Genomic DNA, 26,985 nt, shown 5'->3' with positions numbered 1-26,985 from the left:
TTTGCTGCAGAAAACTGTTTGAAATTCAGCTTTCATCAAAAACGGGAACACTGCCCACTTGAAATGATAAAACAATAGCTTAAACCTTAGTCATTTTCCACTTACGAAGCCCATACTTCCATTAAAATAAACAGTGCAAGCTCGAGCAAAGCCAAAGCCATTACTCAGAGGAATTTTTGTTATCGTGCCATCCGTATTTTGTCCAATTTAAAACAACTGTCTTCTGGATCAAATAAGTGAAAAAAGCCAAAAGACTCAGGCAACAATTTCTTTGTGCTGGTAATTGCAGGATAAAATCTGGCTTAAAAGTGCAATGAAAATAAACAAGACCAGCTGGGATTCGGAGTGCTGTCCGAAAGAGCTTCCACAGGCAGTCTGGGGCTTCTCCTCCTCCCACAGCTACCTCGAACAGTCATCAGGTTTGTGAGTGAGGCTCCGGATACATTTCCATGTGACCCTCGTATGCCTTAACCGTTAAGTTGCTTGGCAGCCTTTTGTTTTTTGGTAATGGGGAAATTGTTCTTTCTGGCAGCATATTTGAAAAATGCAAGAGAAGAAGAAGAAGAGTTGGTTTTTATATGCGGACTTTGTCCACCACTGAATGGAGAATCAAACCGTCTTACAATCACCTTCCCTTCCCCTCCCCATAACAGACACCCTGTGAGGTAGGTGAGGCTGAGAGAGAGTTATAACAGAGCTGAAACTTGGCCAAGGTCACCCAGCTGGCTTCGTGGGGAAACCAACCCGGTTCACCAGATTAGCCTCCGCCGCTCATGTGGAGGAGTGAAGAATCAAAGCCGGTTCTCCAGATCAGAGTCCACCGCTCCAAACCACCGCTCTTAACCACTACACCACGCTGGCTCTCTATACCACGCTGGCAAGTAGACTTGCTGGATGGCTATAGAAACATGAATCATAACCACATACTCCATTTCCACTCCCCTCTTTTCTTTAAAAAGCTATTTTAAAATTTCAAAAAGTCAGTGGAGATATGCCAAGGTGGTGTAGTGGTTTGGAATGGTGGACTCCAACCTGGTGAACTGGGTTGGTTTCCCACTCCTCCATATGAGTGGTGGACTACTACGATCAAAGAAGCATCCCCTGTAGGAACAGTAAAATGACTGATGCATAAAAAAACATGATGCATAGAAATGGTTATGGGGAACATCTGCTCTTTTAGCTGAAAGATATCCCTCACTTAGATTATCCAATCAGTTATACTTTTCCTTCTCTGCCCATCCCACAATGGTGTAGTGGTTAAGAGTGGTGGACTCTAATCTGGAGAACAGGGCTTGACCCCCCCACTTCTCCACATGAGCGGCAGACTCTAATCTGGAGAGCCGGGCTCGATCCCCCACTCCTCCACATGAAGCCAGCTGGGTGACGTTGGACTAGTCACAGTTCTCTCTGAATTCTCTCAGCCCCACCTAAGGTGTCTGTTGGAGGGGAGGGGAAGGGAAGGCAATTCTAAGCCGCTTTGAGACTCTTTAAACGGTAGAGAAAAGTGGGGTATGAAAACCAACTCTTCTTCTTGTAAACTGGAGATGGAAGATTTCCGAAGCTTGACCAAAGATTAAAAAAAAAATCTTACAATCCAAAGATAAAATACATTCTGATTATAGCAATAAGGACAAAGGTGGCAGAGTAGCTTTTCCGCCATTATTAATAATCTTGCCAATGAGCATGTTTTTTAAAAGCTATAAGGAGAAACCAAGCAGCATCAAAAATAAAAAGGTTATTTATCCGATCAGCCAGTAGCTTTCTGAAATTAAAAGGATACCTCAGTAAAGCTCCTGCCATTGTTGAGTCAGCCCTGGAAATTATTTTTAGCTTTGCAAGATGGCTTCAAAAATCTTTGAATTTGGAAAATATGTGTGTGTTAAGTGCCGTCAAGTCGCTTCCGACTCATGGCGACCCTATGAATCGATGTCCTCCCAAACGTCCTGTTGTTAGCCTTGCTCAGGTCTTGCAAACTGAAGGCTGTGGCTTCCTTTATAGAGCCAATCCATCTCCTGTTGGGTCTTCCTCTTTTCCTGCTGTCCTCAACTTTTCCCAGCATGACTGTCTTTTCCCGTGACTCTTGTCGTCTCATCATGTGACCAAAATACAATCGCCTCAGGAAAATATATCATAATGTAATAATTTTGGAGTAACTGGTTTCCCAAAGATGGAAGGGTCTTATCCCCAAACCTTTTCAATCTGAAGGTTCTCCAATTAGTGAAGCTTGTGACAATTTCCCCTACTATGAAAGGCGCTCATACAGATCACCCTTGTTAGACCAAGTCAAAAGATGTTGCTAAATTATGCCATTAGTACTCTGAAGAGTGCTAGAACTGTAGAAATTTGTATTTTTCACAACTTCTTTATTCAAGTGTTACACAATATCTCATCTGATACCTTGTGGAGATGCCGGCAGATGAAGCTAATTGCAGAAGCTTTAATTACACCAAGTATACATTAATTGTGGGATGTACCACTTTACACATATTGTTTTCCATCTGGATTTTACTGAGGAGGATTATATCCCAAATATGCAATTGCCAATATTTGTAAGAATTTAAATATAGTAAATTACAGCAATAAAAAGTTATCACAGGTTTTTCTACATAAGGGTGATAAGATGGACAGTATATCTTTTACCTTTATTATAGTTAATAGCGAAATACATTTTATCCCACTGATAACCTGTGTAAAATGACCGGCTTGGGGGAAAGATACATAATCTGCCATATGATGTCCACAAGCTAATGTAAAACAGAGCAGCTGTGAAATTAGTTTTTTGTTCTTTTGAATTCAACTGGAAATCCAGTTGTGGCAGAAAATATTGACATGTTAATCACTGCCAGAGTGGGGAAAAGGACCTTGAGAGGGAATATTGAGGGCCACTTTCTCGGTGAAGATCACAGAAGATAATAGCCCATTAGATAAAGGAGTGGAATTTGAATAAGAATTCAGCCAAAATAGAATCCTTCTGTGAATAACTGACAAGGATACAGGGAAGTGGAAAAACCTGAATGGAAGATAGAGGGTGGGCCATTAAACTTATGGCTATTAACTGATCAGGAACTGAATTCTGATAGCTTTAGAGTACAATCCTGAAGTAGGGGGGGGAGAGGGGTTTGGATGCACCGTCCAAACGGGAATTTATGGAGCGGTGGACTCTAATCTGGAGAACTGGGTTTGATTCCCCACTCCTCCACATGAGCGGCGGAGGCTAATCTGGTGAACCAGGTTGGTTTCCCCACTTCTGCACATGAAGCTAGCTGGGTGACCTTGGCCTAGTCACAGGTCTCTCAGCCCCACCTACCTCACAGGGTGTCTGTTGTGGGGAGGAGAAGGAAAGGAGATTGTAAGCTGGTTTGATTCTCCCTTAAGTGGTAGAGAAGGTCGGCATATAAAAACCAACTCTTCTTCTTATGCCACTATGGGGCCACTTATTTCAGTGTTGGGGAGCCGCACGGCAGTGTGGTACAGGCACTGGCGCAGCCTCGGCGGCAGTGTTTCTCCAGTGCAAGGGCTCGCACTGGCGTCAAAGGGGGCGTTCCTGGGGGTTGGGCTGACTTTAGTCAGCTGGGGGCGGGGCTGACTTTAGTCAGATCTTTTGCCCCGGAACGCCCTTTTTTGCCGGCGTTGTTATGCCAGCATAAAAGGTGGCGTAGCCCCATGAAACTGAATGGAGCAGTTGCACCTTAGGGCTGCTCTTTAAATCAGTCCCCTACTTTGTTGTTTCTCTCTTTAGGAGCTTTTCACAATTCGCTGCTCTGGTTAGACCTCACCTAGAGTATTTTGTTCAGTTTTGGGCACCGCAATTTAAGAAGGATGTAGACAAGCTGGAACGTGTCCAGAGGAGGGCAACCAAGATGGTGAGGGGTCTGGAGACCAAGTCCTATGAGGAAAGATTGAAGGAGCTGGGTATGTTTAGCCTGGAGAGGAGACGTCTGAGAGGGGATATGATAACCATCTTCAAGTACTTGAAGGGCTGTCATATAGAGGAGGCTGCCGAGTTGTCTTCTGTTGCCCCAGAAGGTCAGACCAGAACCGTTGGGTTGAAACTGAATCAAAAGAGTTTTTGGCTAAACATTAGGAAGAACTTTATGACAGAGCGGTTTCTCAGTGGAACAGGCTTCCTTGGGAGGTGGTGAGCTCTCCTTCCCTGGAGGTTTTTAAGCGGAGGCTAGATGGCCATCATATTTTGGTCACATTATGAGAAGACAAGAGTCACTGGAGAAAACAATCATGATAGGAAAAGTTGAGGGCAGCCGGAAAAGAGGAAGACCCAACAAGAGATGGATTGACTCAGCAAAGGAAGCCACAGCCCTCAATTTGCAAGATCTGAGCAAGGCTGTCAAAGATGGGACATTTTGGAGGACTCTGATTCATAGGGTCACCATGAGTCGGAAGCAACTTGCTGGCACTTAACACACACACACACACGCAGATGGCCATCTGTCAGCAATGCTGATTCTATGAACTGTGCAGGGGGTTGGAGTAGATGACCCTGGTGGTCCCTTCCAACCCTATGATTCTATGAGTCTACTACTTTCAAGACCCTTTGGGTTTTATTCCCGCAAACCAACAGAAAATTGCACCAGGAAGGGCTTTAGTTAGCACCTCATTAAGGATCGGACTTTGTGCACGTATTGTCAGCGGCGTCTGTTTGTGAAATGAAACCCCCCACACCCCTCCATCAGTTGCTTAAAGCAAGACTGCAAATAACAGTGACAGAGAGATAAATATTTTAAGGGGGGAAACCTTCTGTCTGATTCTGTCTGACAGCCACATTAATGGCAGTTGATCTCTCCACATGAAAAGCAGTGCACTTACACCTCCTGGGGGTCACAGTTTATTCCCCCCTCCAGTCATTAAAAGTTATTGGATTTGTTTTTGTTTTCTTGTGAAGCGACTGGCTTATGGTTCAAGTTGCTTCCTTCTACAGTGCCTCATGGCCTGCCCATGGCTCTGGGTAATACATCCATAACCCCAGAATGTGAGAGGGAGGTCAAGAACCCTGTTTCTGGAGAGCCAGCGAGGTGTAGTGGTTAAGAGAGGTGGTTTGGAGCAGTGGACTCTGATCTGGTGAACCAGGTTTGTTTCCCCACTCCTCCACATGAAGCCAGCTGAGTGTTTACCTGTCAAATAAAGTTAAATGTCAATTTCTAATGAATGATTCAGCTCCAGAGGTTACTGTGGATGTCGCCAATTTTTTAGTAGAAGTGTTAAATGTCCAAAAACGTACAACCTCTGATATCTGATGTTACTGGCTATGATTTTATCTTATCGGTTTTAAGATTTATGACCATTGTTCGTATCAATTGTAACAATTTATATGCCATTAAAGGTTTATGAATGAATGAATGAACTCTCTCAGCCCCACCTACCTCACAGGGTGTCTGTTGTGGGGAGGGGAAGGGAAGGTGAGTGTAAGCCAATTTGATTCTCCTTAAAAAGGTTGAGAAAGTCAGCATGTAAAAACTAACACTACTCCTACTCCTTCTCCTTCTCTCCTCCTCCTCCTCCTCCTCCTCCTTCTTTTTCCTCCTCCTCCTCCTCCTCCTCCTCCTCCTCCTCCACCAGTTCAGTCTTGGCTCCCAGAATTTGGCCCTGCGCTCAGAATACAGTAGGGCACAAATCCTGAGCATTTCCTGCGTTTTTTTAAAAAAGAACCCGATATTAGATTCAGATACCAACCAGAGGTACCTTCTCTCCCCTCTTCTATGCACTGTGTCCTCTGAATCCTTTACACGAGACATCCAGATTCAAATTTATAGTTTGGCAGCCCTCAATAAGGAAGAAATAGAAATCTACCATATCAATCCAGTGTTTCCAAAATATACCTCCTGTGGCACAGTGTTAAGCTGCAGTTAACACTCGTTGGCCAGAAAAAAATATAAGGAGTTGTCCACTGCAGTGGATGAGCCCCGTGGCACAGAGTTGTAAGCTGCAGTACTGCAGTCAAAAGCTCTGCTCGCGATCTGAGGTCGATCCCAGCGGAAGTCGGTTTCAGGTAGCAGGCTCAAGGTTGATTCAGCCTTCCATCTTTCTGAGGTCGGTGAAATGAGTACCCAGCTTGCTGGGGATAAAGGGAAGATGACTGGGGAAGGCACTGGCAAACCACCCCGCAAACAAAGTCTGCCTTGGAAACGTCAGGATGTGACGTCACCCCATGGGTCAGGAATGACCCGGTGCTTGCACAGGGGACCTTTACCTTTACCTTATGGTGAGTACCCTCTAGTTGAGGCACATATTCATAGATCTAAACCTGGGAAAGCATTTATTCAAACAGCCCTACCATGTGAAAATGAGCAGGTCACACAAGTTCACAAGGTTGGAAGAGACTACAAGGGCCATCCCTGCTATGCAGGATCCCACAATCAAAGCACTCCCGACAGATGGCCATCCAGCCTCTGCTTAAAGACCTCCAAAGACGGGGACTCCACCACCCTCCCAGGATGTGCATTCCACCGTCGAACAGCCCTCATTGTCAGAAAGTTCTTCCTAATGTTGAGGTGGAATCGCTTTTCTCTTAGTTTAAATCCATTACTCCAAACTACAACCCAAAACCCACTTATTTATCGCCAAGTGCCAATACGGCAATTTAACCTGAATACTGAGGTTTTAGTTTAGAAAAAACAACTCATACATTCACATATTTTGCATTAAAAGAAAAACACAATAACAGAGCTTTCAATGATACAAACAACTTTTTATTGAAAGGTAAAAGTTTGCATTTGGCATGCATCTCTCCAGGACTCGTCCTCTGCTCAGCCACCGGACATTATTGTACATAAGTAAACGATTATACTGTGCCTGAACCTCCTCAAGAAGTGCTTGAAACTGTCGACAATTCAGAGCACAAGCCATGATGTAATTCACCATTTTTGTGACATCTTTGAGGGCATTGTCAATTTTTTTGAACAATTAATGTGATTTTTGCTGTTGTGTGCATGCTGATAATTTGTCTACCCTTGGCTCATACTTTGTAAGTTTGAGAGCAACACATGCAGCACTCAGGTCATCTGTTAGCCTGTTTCTGGTGTCAGATTTGATATAATTAAAGCTGAAAACAGCTGCTCACAAGCATAAGATGACCCAAACAAAGTAAGGAAAGCAATCCCAAGTGCTTTCATTGACTTAAAATTATTTGGCAGAGAATTCCACACTTTAAGGATTTCATTTTCAGAACTAACTGTGCTGTCCTTTGGGATCCCTTCTATCTTCTCAAGTGTTTCATGCAGGTCATAGAATTTATTTTTCCAGATAGAGCTTTCTTGAAATTCTATTAGCTCCATTTCCAGATTTTCTAAATCTAACCAGTGTAGGCAGGAAAGATCAAGTTCTTCAAATTTGGCTTTATCTGGTGAAGTAAGAAAACACAGGGTTGTCTCCATCTTAAGGAACTGTAAAAATCTGTTACTAAAATTCACCTTTGCAGCTGCTACAATGCTAGAAAATTCCTTGTAGATTTCCTGATGGCTTGTAGGATTGTCTGCAAATGTTGTAGAATTTTCTAAATGCTTTTTTAGATGGGCGGGGCCGCCGACAAACGGGCGGGCTGACAAACAGCTGAGCTGCCCTGCATCTCAGCCGAGGGGGGGGGCGTGGCAAGGTGCTCGGCCACAGCCTCCAGGTCCAAACTGAAGACGGGCGGGCCCCTACAAAAAGCTGAGCTGCCCCGCAGCTCAGCTGAGAGGGGGGCATGGCAAGGTGCTCGGCCACAGCCTCCCGCGTCCAAACTGAAGAAGGGCGGGGCGCCCGACAAACAGCTGAGCTTCGGCCACAGCTGAGCTGAGAGAGAGGGAGGGCTTGCCCCGTGCAAGGAGAGGGAGGGCGCCAGCGCAGGCTTGGGGAACATGGGCTTGGGGAGAAGGAGCACCGCCCTCAGCGCCCTCACCACGGCAACACGGCACAGCCCTAGGCAGACGCAACGGGTCCCCGCGTGCCCACAGAGAGGGCTTGACGTGCCGGCTGCGACACGCGTGCCATAGGTTGGCCAACACGGTCATAGGGCATGGATTCCAGACCTTTGACCATTCTGATCGCCCTCCTCTGGACATGCTCCAATTTGTCAACATCCTTCTAAAATTGTGGAGCCCAAAACTGGACACAGTATTCCAAGTGAGGTCTGACCAATGCAGAATACAGTGGTACTATTACTTGCTTTGATCTAGACACAATACTCCTATTGATGCAGCCCAGAATTGCATTGGCCTTCTTAGCCGCCATATCACACTGTTGACTCATGTTCAGTTTGCGGTCCACTAAGACTCCCAGATCTGTTTCACATGTACTGTTGTCAAGCCAACTATCTCCTGTACCTGTGCCTTATATTGTTTCTGCCTAGGTGAAGTACCTTACACTTCTCCCTATTGAAATCCATTTTATTGCTTATGGCCCAGCTCTCCAGTCTATCAAGGTCATTCTGAACTCTGACCCTACCCTCCGGGGTATTAACTACCCCTCCCAACTTGGTGTCATCTGCAAATTTGATTAGCATACCCTCTATTCCATCATCCAAGTCATTTATAAAAAACATTAAATTTATTTGACAATGCGAAATTGCTGATATTCTAGATATCGTGGTCTTTTGATTGATAAATTTTAAGTAGAATTTGTTATGATTATGCCAATAAAGCTATTGAATTTGAAATTGATTTGAAAATATTAAATAGTACCGGTCCCAGGAGAGACCCCTGTGGCACCCCACTGGTCACAGGTCCGTGGAGTAGAGTGAAAAAAGTGATTATTATTAAAGAATAATTAAAAACTCCTGCCTCCTGTTAAAAAAGGTATAGAATTAAGTAAAATGATCTAAGTTGGTGAGAATTAATGCTATTACAAAGTTGATCTTCCTTAATTTTTTATTTCATTTTTCTAGTTATTCTACATACCCTGAGGCTGGTTCCCACTGCTGGGGACCCCATAGGGCAGGGATGTCAAACTCAATTGTTACGAGGGGCAGATATGACATAACCATCCCTTGGTCGGACTGGGCCATGCCTCGCCAGCCCAGATTGAGAGTGGGGGAGGGGGTGGCTGCCTCGGCTGACTCGTGGGCAGGATAAGAGCTCTCAAGGGGCCAGATCTGGCTCACAGGCCTTATGTTTGACACCCCTGCTACAACGCCTCAGCTACAAGTGTCTCGCTAGAAGGAAGGGTAACTTGTGCCTGCCTTGCTGTTGAACAAATTCCCACAATGAATACCAGTGAAATGTGTTGAGAAATATGCATCCGATAATTAGTGCACCTTGGTGTCTTTGTGTGGATATATTTTCCGGCTCTTGGTTAAAAATGCATGGGAAATCGTCAGTTATTTGTGCACTCGCATAAATAATTTAACACTCTGTTCTCCTTTATTTCTCATTGCCATTGCAATTTTGTGGCTCAAAGGTGTTACGGCACCTCGTGTGCACAGATAGCAGGCTAATGATGCTTTTAGTTGCACGTCCTGAAAGTTGAAGGAATCTCAGATTCTGTGAGGTTGCCTGATATAGTCTAGCATTTGATATGTTTTCTTAGTAAAGTGGCTTCCCCCCCAACAATCACCCTCTGCATATGGTACCCGCTCTCAAAGCTGCATGCTCCATAATCAGCAAGTTATTATAAATCAAGCCATCTCAGGCTGTGGTATTTTTATTAAAAGGGAAGCTGAAGCACTTAACTTTTCAACCAGTATTTGTATGCATGATATAAATGTTGTCCATAATTATGCATGCCTCAAAGTTGGTCATAATCATACAAACATCCAGACTCAACACATAGTCTTGCAAGTGCGAATAGAACTCACAAAGTATCACGTGTAAAAGGTAATCATGTTGTAAATAATATAATACAAAAAATGGCTAGAAACGTCTTATTCAGAGAGCTTTGAAGCAAAACCTGAAAGAACAAACCAACCAGTCTAAAGTTCAAATCCTATTTTATACTACTGACACAGGGTTTTAGCTTCAATTTTGCAGGGCAGGGCAGGTTATATATAAGATACACATTCCCCTTTTTATTCTTCTTTCCCTCCTTATTTCTTCTTCATTATTATTTTATTAAAATTGTATTTATTTAAAACGTTTTATGCTACTTCCCCCCCAAAAAAGCGTAAAAGCAGTTTATTAATGAAACTTGACTAAAACTATTGGGTTGGATCCTGTACCTTGCACACTTTTCTCTCAATAGGGCCCTGTGCCCTCCAAAACCTTTTTAGGGATGGGACCCACTTAAACAAAATGCCATGCGGCATAAAGGTCTATAATAAGGGCAGGGGAAATGAGTGAAATTGTCCCCTGATCCAGTACTGGAAGGATCCAACCAATCATACTTTAATAAAATAACATCATCATCTATATACTAATATCAAAGTCAACCAAACCTGAAGATATTTAAATCTGGTGACTGGAGCTGTGAACAGGCAAGACACATCATTCTACAAACCTGAACAAGGCCCCAGGTTTGCAGAAAAATCTGAACCTTAAAAAAATACACGAGGGGGTTAAAAGCCCCCAAAATGATCAAATGAGTGCCTGTAGCTTTAAACAACGCATTCCGTCAATGGTTGTTACTAGGTAACCACAGTATTCCAGACTAGGTTTATGTGAATAAAAAGGCAACCATTGTGTGTTTTTGTTTAAATGGATTCTTTTAACTATGGTTATAGCATATGGATGCCCTGGCTTGGATTGCCCAGGCTAGCCTGATCTTGGCAGATCTCAGAAGCTAAGCAGGGTCGGCCTTGGTTAGTATTTGCATGGGAGACCACGAAGGATGTCCAGGGTTTTGACACAGAGACAGACAATGGCAAACCACCTGTGACTGTCTCTTGCCTTGAAAACCCTACTGGCTCGCCATAAGTCAGGTGCGACTTGACAGCACTTTACACACACACACACACACACACACTATGAATATGTTAAGAGTTCACAAGAACTGCACACACTCCTACTTGTCTCTGTTCTGGCTTCTTTTAAGGCTGGGGCTGCTCCACATAGTGTTGCTAGCCTCAGGGTAGTGCTTTGAGATCTGCTGGAATTACAACTGATCTCCATACTCTGGAGATCAGTTACCCTGATGAAAATGGCAGCTTTGATGGTTGGAATCTATGACATTATACCCCACTGAGGGTATACCCCACTGAGGTCTCTACCCCCATGTCTCCAGGAATTTCCCAACCTAGGGTTGGCAACCCTAAGTTGATTTTCTTTTTTTTTAATGCTAAAATGTCATAATTTTCTGTAATCGATTATGGATTTTCAAATGTAAGTACATTTGCATTTTATAAGTGTTTTTGCTGACTTGTGTGTTGTTGAATGGCTGCAGAATATTATTTTGTAGCTAAACACTGCAGTTAAAAATGGGAGATTCCCTACAGGATGAAAAACATAGATCTGGATATTGTTGGGAGGATGCTATACAAGACCCTAGAATATTCTCAAATGCCAGATTATTTCTGAACAGCCTTGATCTTGAGTGCTGTATAGTGCGATAATTTGTAACATCTGTAGCTGGGTAGCAGCAATAAAGATTGTTTGGACATCTGAAAAATAGCCATTTATTTTGTATTTGTTTGCAGGGTTTCTTTTTGACTGTGTCACCTGAATCCGTCTTAAAAGTGGCCACTCAGGCTTCGGCGAATAACAAGATCTTCAGCTTGAATCTCTCAGCGCCATTTGTTAGCCAGTTCTTCAAGGAGCCAATGATGAAAGTGATGCCTTACGTCGACATCCTCTTCGGGAACGAGATGGTGAGTTTTGCCGAACTGCAGCTGTGCATAATTGTAAAAACCTCCATTCGGAACCTGCCCTTTATTAATGTACATGATGAATTCGGTTGCAAAAACACAAGATCTAAGGTTTACAGCTCGAAAAGGGGGTCTTGTAAACAGCTAGTCACCTGGAACAAGTACGAATTGTGTGCAGGCAACCAAGAATGGACTTATTACTGATGTGCTTCTTTTCCTTTATGGGGCAAAATAACTGCCATAGATATGTGTGGCCAAGCAGGGACTAAATTGTTTTGAGGGGGTACATATTTGTGGACTTGTTTTTTTTAAATAATCCATTTATTTCATGATATGCAATACCATAAGATTTGACAAGCTAAACAACGTTCACTATCTCTTTTTTTAAAAAAATATTTTATTATTTTTTACCAAAACAAACAAACAAAACAGAACAAATCCCACATACATTCAGTCATTCCACCCTTCTGAAGTGTGCCAATGCTCATTATGCTCGTTATGCTATAAAATATTAACCTTTTAGTTACTAATTATAAAATCATAATATCAAATCTTGAATGCTGTATTGATCCTGGTTATTACTGCTTCTAATCCAAAGATGTTCTCAATAAGAATAACTTTCTAGGTTAAAAATAGCTCATAACTAAAGTTACAATATTTGAAATATCTACTCCCATCGATACAATAAGGATACTATTAAGAAGCTGTAACATATCTATCTTAATATAGGTGTCTCCATATCAATATTTTACTTTATCATCATAATTGTTTTGCATAATCATAATAACGTCCCCATTTTATTTGCAATTCCCCCGGGGTCTTTTATTCAACAGATGCTTCAACTTGGCCATCACTGCAAATTCTGCCATTTTCTCTCGCCATTTTTTGATCTCTGGGATTTCCTCTTGCTTCCACATTGATGCTAAGACTACTCTGGCTGCCTTAATAATATAGTTGAAAAGTTCTATATTATTTTTGTTCTATGCTGTCGGCAATATTCCTAAAAGCATTGTCTCTGGGTCTAGGGGAAAGTCCATTTTTAAGATATTCCGCATGTCTGAATATCTCTTTTTTGACTAATTCTTTAGATTTGTTTCTTTTCCAAAATGTAACGAAGGGAAACCAGACTTGTACAAACTTATCCTGTGCGTATCTGTCTCCATCCCAGAACTTCCTATATGCAGATATTTTCCTCGTTAGCATAGCATACCATACTTTCCTTAGCCATTTCTCAGGTTCTGGTGCTTTCTCCTGCCTCCATGCTGCATCTGTTAACATTCTGTCTGTGGTGACTAAATTTACTATTAACCTGTTTCCTGTTAAGGGGTGGTATGTATTTGTAGAATTATTGATAAGACTGCTGTAAGCATTTGTTCAGTAGACTGGTCGTTTGTTGATCGCTGCCTTTTTCAGTTCTAGCTTGGCCGGGGGCCCTGTCTCTCTGGGGAAGAGGAGAGCTCAGCTCTCCCATGTAATGAAAAGTCTCTGGTCTTTGCTGTAATTCACCTAGGGTGCGCTGGGTAGAATTGACTAGGAGAGATGCCCAAGAGACAGACGTGCTGTTTCAGACCTTGCTGGTGTACCCTAGGGGATCTGTGCTTCACGTGGCCTTCCCTTCAATTTTCAACCTTCCAAAATAGAGCAACTGCCCTATGAAGAGCAGTTAAAATGCTTAGGGCTGTTTAGCTTGGAAAGAAGGCGGTTAAGGGGAGACACGATAGAGGTCTATAAAATTATGCATGGTATGGAGAGAGCAGACAAGGAGAAGCTTTTCTCCCTCTCTCGTAATGCCAGAACTCAGGGTCATCAGCTGAAGCTAGAGGATGAGAGATTCCAAACAGATAAAAAGAAGGATTTCTTCACACAACACATCATTAAATTGTGGAACTCCCTGCCCCAGGATGTGGTGATGGCTGCCAACTTGGAAGGCTTGAACAGGGGAATGGACATGTTCAAGGAGGAGAGGGCTATCCATGGTTACTAGTCAAAATGGATACCAGTCATGATGCATAATTATTCTCCCCAGTCTCAGAGGAGCAGGCCTAATATATTGGGTGCTGTGGAACACAGACAGGATAAATGCTGCTGCAGTCGTCTTGTTTGTGGGCTTCCTGGAGGCACCTGGTTGGCCACTGTGTGAACAGACTGCTGGACTTGATGGGCCTTGGTCTGATCCAACAAGGCCTTTCTTATGTAACATTGTACAAGAATGATCTAATTGCTTTCTTGGAAGAAGGGTTGTGTTTTATCAGACTTCCCTTGAGTTCATATTAGAAGCTTGAGTGGCTCCGTTGGTCAACCGTGAGCAAAGTTATACTTTGTTGTAGAGCAGCAACTGGAGGCCCCTCCCTGGAGGTTCCCACATGTGGATTGTTAGCTGGTCCCTCGGTTGCCAGCTGAGAGGTGAAGAAAGCATGAAGAAAGTGGCACGGGGCGAGAGAGCTTTTCTGGCCAACCGCTTCAGGGGATGGAGGTTTAGGCACGGGCCCAACACGCCTCGCTTCAAGCGGCCCTTCAGGAAAACTGGTTGTTGGCCGAGATTCAAGAGTAATGCACAGAAAGACAATGGAGTGCTGCAAATCAAGAAGGAGAAGGGGAGGAGGAGGAGGTTTGTTCCATGATTCATTAGATTATTGCATAGAAGAAGAGTTGGTTTTTATATGCCGACTTTCTCTACCACTTAAGGGAGACTCAAACCGGCTTACAATCACCTTCCCTTCCCCTCCCCACAACAGACACCCTGTGAGGTAGGTGGGGCTGAGAGAGCTGTTAATAGAACTGTGACTGGCCCAAGGTTACCCAGCTGTCCTTGTGTTTAGGAGTAGGGAAACAAATCCAGTTCACCTTATTAGCCTCCGCCGCTCATGTTGAGGAGTGGGGAATCAAACCTGTTTCTCCAGATCAGACTCCACCGCTCCAAACCACCGCTCTTAGCCACTACACCACGCTGGCACTTTGTAAATTTAAGCCAATTAGCACCACTTGCTTTAAAGGCTGTGTTTTGCTTTCTAACACCAAACTATGTTTGAGTGAATGATGGAAGAGCCCATCTCTTCTGCACTGCTGTGGCTGATTGTTTCTTTGCGGCCTTATTTGTATACAGCCAAAATAGCTTGCCTCCGGTTACCATCATTTATTAACTAGACGTCACATAATAAATTTAACTTGGGATATCGATTTAGAAGTAATTATTGCTGCTAGCCAGTTATGGCCCTTCTACAGCAGTACACGACTGAAGGACTTGATTATTGCTGTTTCTTTTAATTATTACTAAATTTAGGGTTTTTTTAATGACGGCATTTTGCAAATGGTCCTGAGCCATAATACCTTCCAAGCCTACTGTAATCACTGGGATAATTAACCTGCCAGGATTTGAGAGCTGCTCAACTTGGCCTCGGGACGCTTAACTCTCAAATAAGGTCAATTATCTCATGATGATAACTGCTTTGTCACAAATTGCTGCTTGTTTCATCGGAAAAAAGCACTCACCTTTTAATTTAGATGTCTTTCAACCCAAGGAAACTTTCAGTACTAAGCACAGAGGCTTGGGTTGCTGGAAGCCAGAAGCCCTTTACACTTCATAACCAAATGAAGTACAGTCATACCTCGGATATAACGCGTGGGTTTGGTTCCAGACCATTGTCATAAAGCGAATATCGCAATAAAGCCAGTCACACAATTTTTTTAGGTTTCCCAGTGCATATAAAAGTTATGTTTATACTATGTGTGTGTCAAGTGCCGTCAAGTCGCTTCCGACTCATGGCGACCCTATGAATCAATGTCCCCCAAAATGTCCTATGTTTGACAGCCTTGCTCAGATCTTGCAAATTGAGGGCCGTGGCTTCCTTTATAGAGTCCATCCATCTCTTGTTGGATCCTCCTCTTTTCCTGCTGCCCTCAACTTTTCCTAGCATGATTGTCTTTTCTAGTGACTCTTGTCTTCTCATAATGCAACCAAAGTACGACAGCCTCATTTTAGTCATTTTCGCTTCTAGGGTTAGTTCAGGCTTGATTTGATCTATAGCCCACTGATGTGTTGTTGTTTTGGGCAGTCCACGGTATCCATAACACTCTCCCCCAACACCACATTTCAAAGGAATCTACTTTCTTCCTATCAGCTTTCTTCAATGTCCATCATGTTTACACTATACTGTGGTCTATTAAGGGTGAAATAGCATTATGTCTTAAAAAATTGTACATACCTTAATTTAAAAACACTAAACACTTGCTAAAATGTGACACAGAGACACAAAGTGAGCACATGCTGTTGGAAAAATGGTGCCAATAGACTTGCTCGGCGCAGGGTTGCCACATACCTTCAGTTTGTAAAAAAATCTGCAAGGCACAATATCTGTGATGCACAATAAAGCGAAGCACAATAAAACAAGGTATGCCTGTAGCCCCAGTGAGCAAAATGGCACCATGGGAGCTGGCATAACACGGTGGCTAAGAATGAGCTAGGCTCTGGGGGGTCCTCAGTTTAAAAAGAAAATCTAACCACTACCACAAACTCAGTAGAAGGATGAGGTCAGAACCATAGAAGAACTTCTTTCGTCTCACCTTCTGGGAGCATGGGCCACCCCCCACCCCCCAACAGTTTTCAGAGTGTAGCCATGTTGGTCTGTAGTACAACAGTTAGATTCAGTAGCACTTTGGAGACCAACAAGATTTCAAGGGATTTCCAAAGGAAAGGGAAGGGAGTGTTAACTCTTGAAAGCTTATACTCCAGATATCTTGTTCGTCTCTAAGGTGCCACTGGATTCAAATCTAGTGTTTCTAGCAAGAAGTATACTGAATCATAGAATCATAGAGTTGGAAGGGGCCATACAGGCCATCTAGTCCAACTCCCTGCTTAACACGGGATCAGCCTTGAGCATCCCTGACAAGTGTTTGTCCAGCCTCTGCTTAAAGACTTCCAGAGAGGGGGCACCACCTCCCTAGGTAGCCGATTCCACTGTAGAACAACTCGTACTGTGATTTCCCCCCCTAATATCCAGCCTGTACCTTTCCGTCTGCAATTTAATCCCATTATTGCGAGTCCTATCCTCTGCTGCCAACAGGAACAGCTCCCTGCTCTCCTCTGAGTAACAGCCCTTCAAATAATTCAAGAGAGCAGTCCTGTCCCCCCTCAACCTCCTTTTCTCCAGACTAAACGTTCCCAACTCCCTCAGCCTTTCCTCACAGGGCTTGGTCTCCAGGTCCCTGATCATCCTCGTCGCTCTCCTACTGGCAGAGGCGAGACACATGGTCCCTCTCACCATTTCCCAGGGCTATGCAAAGTAGCTAGTCTCCACCTGGGTAGATCAGCTATTGCTAGAATCCTTTGATGTCCTCCAGAAAGAAGCCTGTCAATGAAACGAGACCAAAGACTGAGTGGCCCGCTCCATGGATAGCTGTCCTGGTCCATGGATAGTCCTCTTGCTTTCCAGCACAAACACCATTAGAAGTCGCAGCTTTTCTCTGGATTGCTTTGGCTGATTTGAGACAATTTGTGGAATTATTAGGGGAAAGTTAACTCCCCCCCCCACACACACACCTTTTGTTTAAAAAAATGTTAAATGTTAAATGTTAAGGCTTCCCTGAGCCTTAGGAATGGAGCAGGTTGTCAATATTAGGCTTTTTTGTTCCAGTATACATCACCTTACATCCACATTGCATGTCATTTGCCATGTGGTTGCCCACTCATACAATTTAGAGATGAGCAGCTCTTCACAATCTGCCTTGGTTTTCACCATCCTGAAGATGCAAGAGGAACACACATGAAGCTGCCTTATACTGAATCAGACCCTCAGTTGACCAAAGTCAGTATTGTCTGCTCAGACCGGCAGCGGCTCTCCAGGGTCTCAGGCAGGGGTCTTTCGCATCACCTACTTGCCTAGTCCCTTTAACTGGAGATGCCGGGGATTGAACCCGGGACCTTCTGCATGCCAAGCAGATGCTCTCCAAACTGAGCCACTCATGGATGCATTTTTAAAATATTCGGCTGGAATTCAGCTGCAGTGCTCAACGCACGTGGAAATAGAAAAGGCCAAGCTGTCTGGGCCATGATAGTCCTCTTTCTAGTTGTCACCTTCTGGTTGGCCCCCTACTTAAGGTTGCCCAGTGGCATCTACTGGAGTACTCCCCCCCACAAATTGTGGCTCTCCCACCTATTGGATGGAATGAGCTCCCTGAGAAGGCGAGGAGGGCACCATCCTTGGAATTTTTTTGTGAGGTACTTTAAGGCTGTTATATTTGGTAGGGGAAGAAGAAGAGGAGGAGTTGGTTTTTATATGCCAACTTTCTCTACCTTTTAAGGAGAATCAAACCTGCTTACAATCGCCTTCCCTTCTCCTCCCCACAACAAACCCCTTGTGAAGTAGGTGGGGCTGAGAGAGTTCGGAGAGAACTGTGATTGGCCCAAGGTCACCCGGCCGGTTCTTGTGGAGGAGTGGGGAATCGAACCCAGTTCTCCAGATTAGAGTCCATTGCACATGTGGAGGAGTGGGGAAACCAACCCGGTTCCCCAGATTAGAGTCCACCGCTCTTATGGAGGAGTGGAGAATCAAACCTGGTTCTCCAGATTAGAGTCCACTGCCCTTAACCACTATACCATGCTGGCTCTTTTATGGGGTTTGATCTGCAGGCATTTTCTTTGGGGGGGGTGTTAATGGGGCTTTATTGTATTATGCATGGTTTTCATTTAGAAATGTCTGCTGCCTTGAGGCACCATGGAAAGGTGAGGTATAAATGTTTTAATTAATATGAAACCATTTGTTCCCTCCTTATGAATGTAAGGGCATGGACCAGTGTTGTAAGATACTCTTAGTTCCCACATCATGCTGGCATTAAAAAAATCTAACAAAAACAAATGCTTGGAAATACTGGGATTTGCTAAATAGTAAAATGGCTAATCAGGCACATTATTCATGTTAAAGATGCTTACTTGCTCACTCTGTGGATTAATTAATTGCACAAGCTGTATAAAGGAGAGATACTTTTCTAGATTCACTTGCCAGTCGCTTGCTGCCTAATGGTGAGCAAATGATGCCCGTTAGTTAAGCATCTATTTGAATTCTGCATTCTCTAGTTTTGTTTTTAAGCGAGGCCGGGACTTGTGGCTGTCAGTGCTGTATTCCAATTAATCAATCAAATACAGAAATGCGTGTAAGAGCAAATCTTGTAATCTCTGTTGCTCTAATAAACCCTGGCATTGAAGTCAGGCCCCTAGATGGTGGTACCTGGTGTTCCTTTTAATTCACCATAAGCAAATAACAATTTGTCACAATAACCTATGCTAAGAAAAGCCAGTAGGGCAGCACTTAACGAAAGTTGCTTTCGCTGGAGGGGAAAAAATATTGATTTGATTTTTTGTTTGGAGCCTTTACAGTGTTTTATCAATTATTTTCTGGGGAAAGATATCGAATTTCCAATTATCAAAAGGCTATGCCGTCATGATCGTTGCTGCTAAATTAACGGAATTATCTTCCTGCACACTGCCTGGGTATCTGATAAATTGTCCTTGGCTGAAAAATGAGCTGCTCAGAAGCACCAGGGAGGTTCATAATGTCAATGGCGTGTTGTAAAGATGTGCGGTGGGAAGGATTGTGCGACAGCCCAGGGCGATGTCAGCCGCTGAGTGAATCCTTTTTTCCCCCCAACCCTCCTTCCTGCTAACTGCGGCAGCTTGGCTGAGATGCAGTGCTTTTTTAAATCATTGTTCAGCCTTGCTGCAGCCATCGATAAAAGCTCCGTTATTGGAGATGATCTGAATCACTTTGGCGTTAATCATACTCTATATAACAACATATTTCCGTGTGATTCACGTGTTCCAATTAATCTTTCTGTTTAATTCAGTGTTGTCTTAGTTGCTGCAGAATAAATTCATATCTGATCGGTGTTTTAGTGGTTTACCTAGTAAATGAAAAGGAAAAACTGGAGGCCAGATTTTTTTAAGTACTTAATGCTGCTTTCAGCCACTCTCAAGCTTTTTTTTTTCTTTTCTTTTTTTAGCAATTTAGGAATTATGCCCCCCTGTCTTAAAAGCTGCTTTCTCCACAATGAAAAATGCACTCACTTGTAGACTGAAGAGTGCGGTGCTATTAAGGCAGCTTTGCTTCTTAATAATAAGGAGCTTTTTCCAGCGGCTTCTCTGTCAAATGAGGAGCAACTTAAGGGTTTATTCGTCATAATTTAGATGCTCCTCAGCTAGGTGGTTTTAAAATTATAAAAAGAATCATTAGGCTGAATGGGTGTTGTATAATATAGATGGGTATTGGTAGCAATATTCTTCTGTAACAAACACATAACCCAAAAGCAAGAATTGGCCTTAGCTGTTACACCCCTTGGGAAAGTTGTAAAAATATGACACCAAAACATTGCATGAGGAATCCGAAGAAAGCACTTTATACTCGTTTCCCTTTTATTCATTCTGCATGGCAGGTGATTTCCACTGGGGTAAGAATGGGGGAATCGCCTTTTGCTTAAGTTTCTTTTTTCAAAAGGAAAATAAGTATCTCTTTATTTAAAACGTTACTATGCCGCCTTTCCACCAAATTCAGGGTCCCCAAGGCACTGAACAATAAAATATTAAAAAGCAGTTAAAATATGGTTGCCAAATGCCAGGTGGTAGCGGGCAAACCCCTGCCAATCCACCTGGCTGCCCGCCGACCAGCTGAGGGTTGGCGGGCAACGCATGCACACGGGCCTGCCCGCTGTGCCGTTTATGTCCAGAAGCATCACATTACAACAGGCCTTTTACCACTCAAACTGGGAGTTTGCAATACGGCTCGTTGCAATACAGCACTTTGAGGTGAAAACGCATCACAGAGGGCCTTTTGAGACAAACTTTGCCTCACCTTCACAATCCGCCTCTTTCAATTGCTTTTCTGAAAGAAGAATGTGATTTAACAAAATATTAAGGAGAATATGAACTGGCAGTAGGTCTCACCATAGGGATGTCAACCGCCAGGAGGAACCTGGAGGTCCCCCGGAATTACAGCTCATCTCCAGACTACAGAGATCACTTCCCCTGGAGAAAATAGATGCTTTGGAGGGCAGACTCTGTGGCTTTGTACCTCTCTGAGGTCCCTGTCCTCCCCAGTCTCCATTTCCAAATCTCGAGGAGTTTCCTAACCTGGATCTGGCAGCCCTGTCTCACCGCCACACTTAATGTGTCAAGCACTTAAACTGAGGGGCCTTCAGCTAAGTATTTAGGTGGCGAAACCATCCTATAGATTGGACTCAGGACTTGTCCCAGTTGATACATTATCCTGAGGCATCACAGAAATCAGTGTTGATTTCCCTTCTCTGATTCATTTGAGCAATGGAGCCCAAACGTGTGTTTTCTAGCACTACCTAAGAATTATAGGAGGTCCATTGGTTCATCTAGCTCAGTGGTTCCCAAACCTTTTGGGCCACCACCCCCTTGGTTCCACAAACTCAACCCCAGCGCTCCCTACCCCATCAAAAGCATTATTTAAAATAGGGGCTTGCATGACTCACTAAAGAAGATAATAACAATAAAATTTCAAAACAGTAACCATTAATGACACATCTATTCAAAATCAAATTAAAACTTTTTAGTTAAAATTTATTCAACAAAACTGATGAACTTGATCCAGCGGTACCTGCTCTTCAAAGTCTGGAAATTTTTTTTGATAGTTTCCACCCAATTTGCCAGCATGGTGCCATAGCTTGATCTATTGTAAATTAATGAACAACACAGTTGAAGGAGCCCACCTCCAGTGCCCCCTGCTGCCCCCTTGCCTCTTAGTGCCCCCCTAGGTAATCCCACCGCCCCCCAGGGGGTGGTACTGCCCACTTTGGAAACCACTGATCTAGCTCAATGGAGCCCAGGGATGAAGTCAGGAATTCCTATGTGCAAACCATGTGTTTCTTTCCATTTTTGATTAACAGTGAAATGTGGAGTTTGCTCGTTGGCTTATAATTAACCTATCAAATGTGCTATTTTTGTATTGAATGAAACAATATATGAATAATTTATTGGGTAGGTGGCATAACAGCAGATGTTTTTGCGGCTTCCCACTTACCGTAAGTGGCGCAATCCTCTTGTTACTCCACTTTTAAAATTCTGAGGAGAGATTGCTGTAGCTTACTGTCAGGTTTAAAATGCATCGTATATTAATTTGTCTAAAAGCATTAGTGTCTATAACAAGACTTTCTCAAGATGTTCCATATTAATCTTAAAACCGTGTATTTTGTGAGCACGGTAAGCTGGTGGGTTTTATTTCCCATGTTCCGCCATTAATTCTATTTGTACGACAGCTGCAGGGTAAGACATTTCAGCATGTTGGAATGAGATATACCTTAGAAACATTCATGGTGCTTTAAGTTGAGCTAGCTCCGTATGGTGCCGTGTGGAAGGAAACAAAGACCGCTGACACAGTGTAAAAAGCAGGCTGAGTTTTGCTGTATAAGCAAAGGTTCACTTGTCAGTCCATTCTGTGCACAAGTACTTCCAGAATTGTCAGTGGCTTTTAAAACACCTGTTGCGAAAGGAAACAGATAGTGGGTTAATATGTATAAGAACATAAGAAGAGCCTTGCTGGATCAGATGAAGGCCCATCAAGTCCAGCAGTCTGTTCACACAGTGGCCAATCAGGTGCCTCCAGGAAGCCCACAAACAAGACGACTGCAGCAGCAGCATCCTGCCTGTGCTCCACAGCACCTAAGATAATAGGCATGCTCCTCTGGTAATGGAGAGATTTAGGTATGCATCATAAGAACATAAGAAAAGCCCTGCTGGATCAGACGAAGGCCCATCAAGTCCAGCAGTCTGTTCACACGGTGGCCAACCAGGTGCCTCCAGGAAGCCCACAAACAAGACGACTGCAGCAGCAGCATCCTGCCTGTGCTCCACAGTACCTAAGATAATAGGCATGCTCCTCTGGTAATGGAGAGAATAGGTATGCATCATAAGAACATAATAAAAGCCCTGCTGGATCAGACGAAGGCCCATCAATTCCAGCAGTCTGTTCACATGGTGGACAACCAGGTGCCTCCAGGAAGCCCACAAACAAGACGACTGCAGCATCATTAATGTAAGAACATCAGACCAAGGCCCATCAAGTCCAGCAGTCTATTCTTACAGTGGCCGACCAGGTGCCTCCAGGAAGCCCCCAAACAAGATGACTGCAGCAGCAGCATCCTGCCTGCGTTCCAAAGCACCTAATATGTATTAATATATCAGGATAATAGAACATCAGGTTCGAATCTCCACTTTGCCATGGAAGTCTGCTGGGGGCCTTTGGGTCAGTCATATCCTCTCAGCCTAACCTACCTCACAGAGTAGTTGTGAGGGTAAAATAGAGGAGGGAGGAGAAAGATGTATGCCTCTTTGGAATCACTGTGAAAGTTGGGGTACAAACTGAAGTAAATTTTAAAAATTCATAGAACTTCCTTCTTCCTGGGGACTGATTTGTGGGTATACACACTTGGACCTGGATTTCCCCCCCAAAGGCCTGAGCACAAATTCATGTTAACTTCCCTACGAAAGCCTTTCAATGAGACATAGGTATATCTGGCTGGCAGTCAGTCTTAGAAGTTTATTTAAAATATGTACAAGTTCGCCTTTCTCCCACACAAGTGGGAGATGTGTACTGTACTAGAAAGTCCTCAAGATGGGGAGAGGCTGTGGCTCAGATCTGCTTGGCATGCAGAAGGTCCCAGGTTCAGTCGCTAGCATCTCCAGTTAAAGGGACTAGGCACGTAGGTGATGTGAAAGACGTGTCTGCCTGAGACCCTGGAGAGCCGCTGCCAGTCTGAGTGGATAGTATAGGGCCGTGGCTCATTGGTAGAGCATCTGCTTGGCATGCAGCAGGTCCCAGGTTCAATCCCTAGCATCTCCAGTTAATGGGACAAGGCAAGTAGGTGATGTGAACGACCCCTGCCTGAGACCCTGGAGAGCCACTGCCAGTCTGAGTAGACAATACAGACTTTGATGGACTGAGGGTCTGATTCAGTAGAAGGTAGCGTCATGTGTGTTTATGTATGAAGCACTGCTTTAGAGGAGGGGCCTTGGCTCAGTGGTAGAGCCTCTGCTAGGCATTCAGAAGATCCCAGGTTCAATCCCCGGCATCTCCAATTAAAAGGTCTAGGCAGGTAGGTGATGTGACTAGACCCCTGCCTGAGACCCTGGAGAGCCACTGCCGGTCTGCTTAGACAATGCTGACTTTGATGGACCAAGGGTATAAGGTCTGATTCAGTAGAAGGCAGCTTCGTGTGCTCATGTGTGAAATAAGCCGACAGGTGACATGACAGATATTTATTTCTGGATTTTAGTATTTCAAAGGAAGGGTCTAATTGCAGTTCCAAGTCCCTTCCATGGAGGCTCAACGTGTACATGTTTTATGAGCCTATTTACTTCAGCTTGCGCCAAGGAATTGTAGTTTCCATAGCAATGATTACATCATCTCATTCCAGTGCTGGCTTGGAGATATAAAACAATGCATGTGTCACCTGCACTTTGATTGTTTTCTACGCAAGGGCTGTGTGTTGAGCTTTTGGTTGTTGCACACCTTGCCAAATAGGCAACAATGCACACTGATTTTTAAAACACAAACTGTTGGGAAAGAAAGAAAATTCCAAGACCACGGTTACACAGCCCGGATAACCTACAAGAACCAATGTTGGGTTTTTTTTTTCCTGCTCTGTCTGTGGACCCCGGTGCCTCCAGTACCACAAATCCTTGCCTACAGAACAGAGCGTCAGCAGAGACTCCAGTGCATGCTCCCTACTGCAGAATTTGGCTCAGAGAAAAAAATAATAATGGGCCCGATTCCATGGAAACTTGTGAAAAACACAGAAGTGTATATTCAACCGCAGTGTCACAAAATTAACCCTGCACAATTCAAGCCTAGATGCTATTGATCACTAATTAAGTTGAATCAGTACTAACCCATACCAGCAGCAGGAAAAGAGAAAGACCCAACAAGGGACAGATTGGCTCTATCAAGGAAGCCAGGGCCCTCAATTTGCAAGATCTGAGCAAGGCTGTCAAAGATAGGACATTTTGGAGGACATTGATTTATAGGGTTGCCATGAGTCGGAAGCGACTTGACCGCACTTAACACGCACACACCCCACACCAAAGAGCACTTGCTGGCAACTCAGAAGTTATTTATAGGTCCAGGTGAACACCCAAAATGGTCTTATACTGAATCAGACAACTGGTCCATCAAGCTCAGTATTGTCTACTCAGACTGACAGCAGTTCTCTGGGGTCCCAGGCAGAGGGTCTTTCACATCACCCACTGCCAGATCCTTTTCAGTGGAGATGCCGGGGATTAAACCTGGGACCTTCTGCATGCCAAGCCGATGCTCTACCACTAGGGTTGCCAACCTTCAAGTGGTAGCTGGAGATCTCCCACTATTGCAACTGAACTCCAGGAGACTGAGATCAATCCTCCTGGCGAAAATGGCCACTTTAGAAGGTTGATTCTATGGCATTATACCCCATTGAAGTCCCTTGCCTCCCCAAACTCCTCCCTCCTCAGGCTCCACCCCCAAAATCTCCAGATATTTCCTGGTTCAGGACTGCAACCCTATCTACCACTGCACCATGGTTCCTCCCATGAGGTCCATACCCTAAGGAATTAATGGTTCAGTAGATCTGTCTCCTACTGGTCCATCCTCAGTCTTTCTGTATGGCACAGGACATGATTGTGGTAAGTGTCTTCAAAAGGATTTCGCCCCAGGACTTACTTGTCATACTGGCACCCAGCCCTGGGAGCTTATGAGTAAAAATCAAGAGTGCCTCTGAGCTCCTGCAGAGTAATTTTCTCATCATTAAGGAGGGGCTCAGTGGTAGAGCATCTGCTTGGCATGCAGAAGGTCCATTGTTCAACCCCCGGCATCTCCAGTTAAAAGGACCAGGCAAGTAGATGATGCGAAAGATCTCTGCCTGAGACCCTGGAGAGCTGCTGCCGGTCTGAGTAGACAATACTGACTTTGATGGACCGAGGGTCTGATTCAGTATAAGGCAGCTTCATGTGTTCACGTGTTGAAAGCTTGCTGAAGGAATTTGTGGTAGAGCTCAAGTGCTTCTGTTCAGAACCACAGATGGAGACAGAAAATGGAGTGGTGGGGGTGTTCTAATGTGTATTGTATTTTTTTCCCTTTGTTTCCATATGTATTAGTAAAGTATGAGTAATTCCATATTAGTACTGGAGCTTCTCTTTGTAAAGCCTCACATTTTTAATGAAGCTTCAAGTCTCAGACCCTTTTTTTCCTTAAAGCTCTAACCACATCCTCAGTTAATGTCATTGGTTCAGCTTTAAACTTTACATTAATGGTTACTGGTATACTTTTCAATATTAAATTTAGTGAAAACATTTGGAGACAAAGAGAAAGCTTTTTTAAGCTTCTGTCCGCAAAGTTGAGCAGCTGCAGAGAACGTTGGGGTGTGAAGGAAGTGTGTTTCTCTAACCAGCAGTGTGGATTCTTTGCCTGCCTGCAAAGAGTTCTGGTTTTTCTCCCAACATTTCCATTACATTCATTAATGAAAAGTGGTGTAGTAACTGCGCTATGCACCTGAACCCTGAAAAGCCCTCCCAGCCAGGTGGGAAGAAGAAGAAAAGTTGGTTTTTATATGCCGATTTTCTCTACCTTTTAAGGAGAATCAAACCATCTTACAGTCTCCTTCTCTTCCTCTCCCCACAACACACACCCTGTGAGATAGGTGGGGCTGAGAGATCTCAAAGAGAACTGTGACTAGCCCAAGATCTCCCAGCTGGCTTCATGTGGAGGAGTGGGGAAACCAACCCGGTTCACCATATTAGAGTCCGCCACTCATGTGGAGGAGTGGGGAATCAAACCTGGTTCTCCAGATTAGAGTCCACTGCTCTTAACCACTACACCATGCTGGCTCTCAAGAAAGAAACGTTGGCCTCCTGAGTCAAGTCTGATTTTGCTTACTCCTGTTTCCGGGCACTTAAGAAAGTCACCCCAGGTCGGTTCTGTGGGCTAAAACGTGTGAGGTTACCGGTATTGGCCTTTGAAATCCTGTTTGGTCTGGGACCAACATACCACAAGGAACCTTCTCCCATACAAACCTACCTGCTCTTTCTGGTCATCCTGTGCCATCTGAAACTAGACGGGTGGTGATCTGAGAAAGGGCCTTCTCCATCGTGGCACCAAAACTTTGGAACTCTCTCCCTGGGGAGATTTGTCTGTCTCCCTCTATTGGTGTCTTCTGCCAGCATCTTTTTGTTTCTTCTGGCATACCCCCAATAACAATTACTGGCCCTCCTTTTAGAGTTA

At 44.1% G+C, this 26,985-nt stretch overlaps 1 protein-coding gene across 1 annotated transcript in view; it reads left to right on the top strand.

Annotated features, from left to right (window-relative positions):
* Positions 1–26,985, top strand: part of ADK (adenosine kinase) — a 269,577-nt gene that overhangs the window by 159,557 nt on the left and 83,035 nt on the right. Inside the window, exon 7 of the mRNA XM_056849134.1 lies at positions 11,558–11,728. Within this exon, the coding sequence (XP_056705112.1) occupies positions 11,558–11,728 (171 nt within the window). The remainder of the gene's footprint in view (positions 1–11,557; positions 11,729–26,985) is intronic.

The sequence above is a fragment of the Euleptes europaea genome, chromosome 4 (genome assembly GCF_029931775.1).
Source record: "Euleptes europaea isolate rEulEur1 chromosome 4, rEulEur1.hap1, whole genome shotgun sequence".
NCBI lineage: Eukaryota > Metazoa > Chordata > Lepidosauria > Squamata > Sphaerodactylidae > Euleptes > Euleptes europaea.
This window is presented reverse-complemented; position numbering and strand designations above follow the sequence as displayed.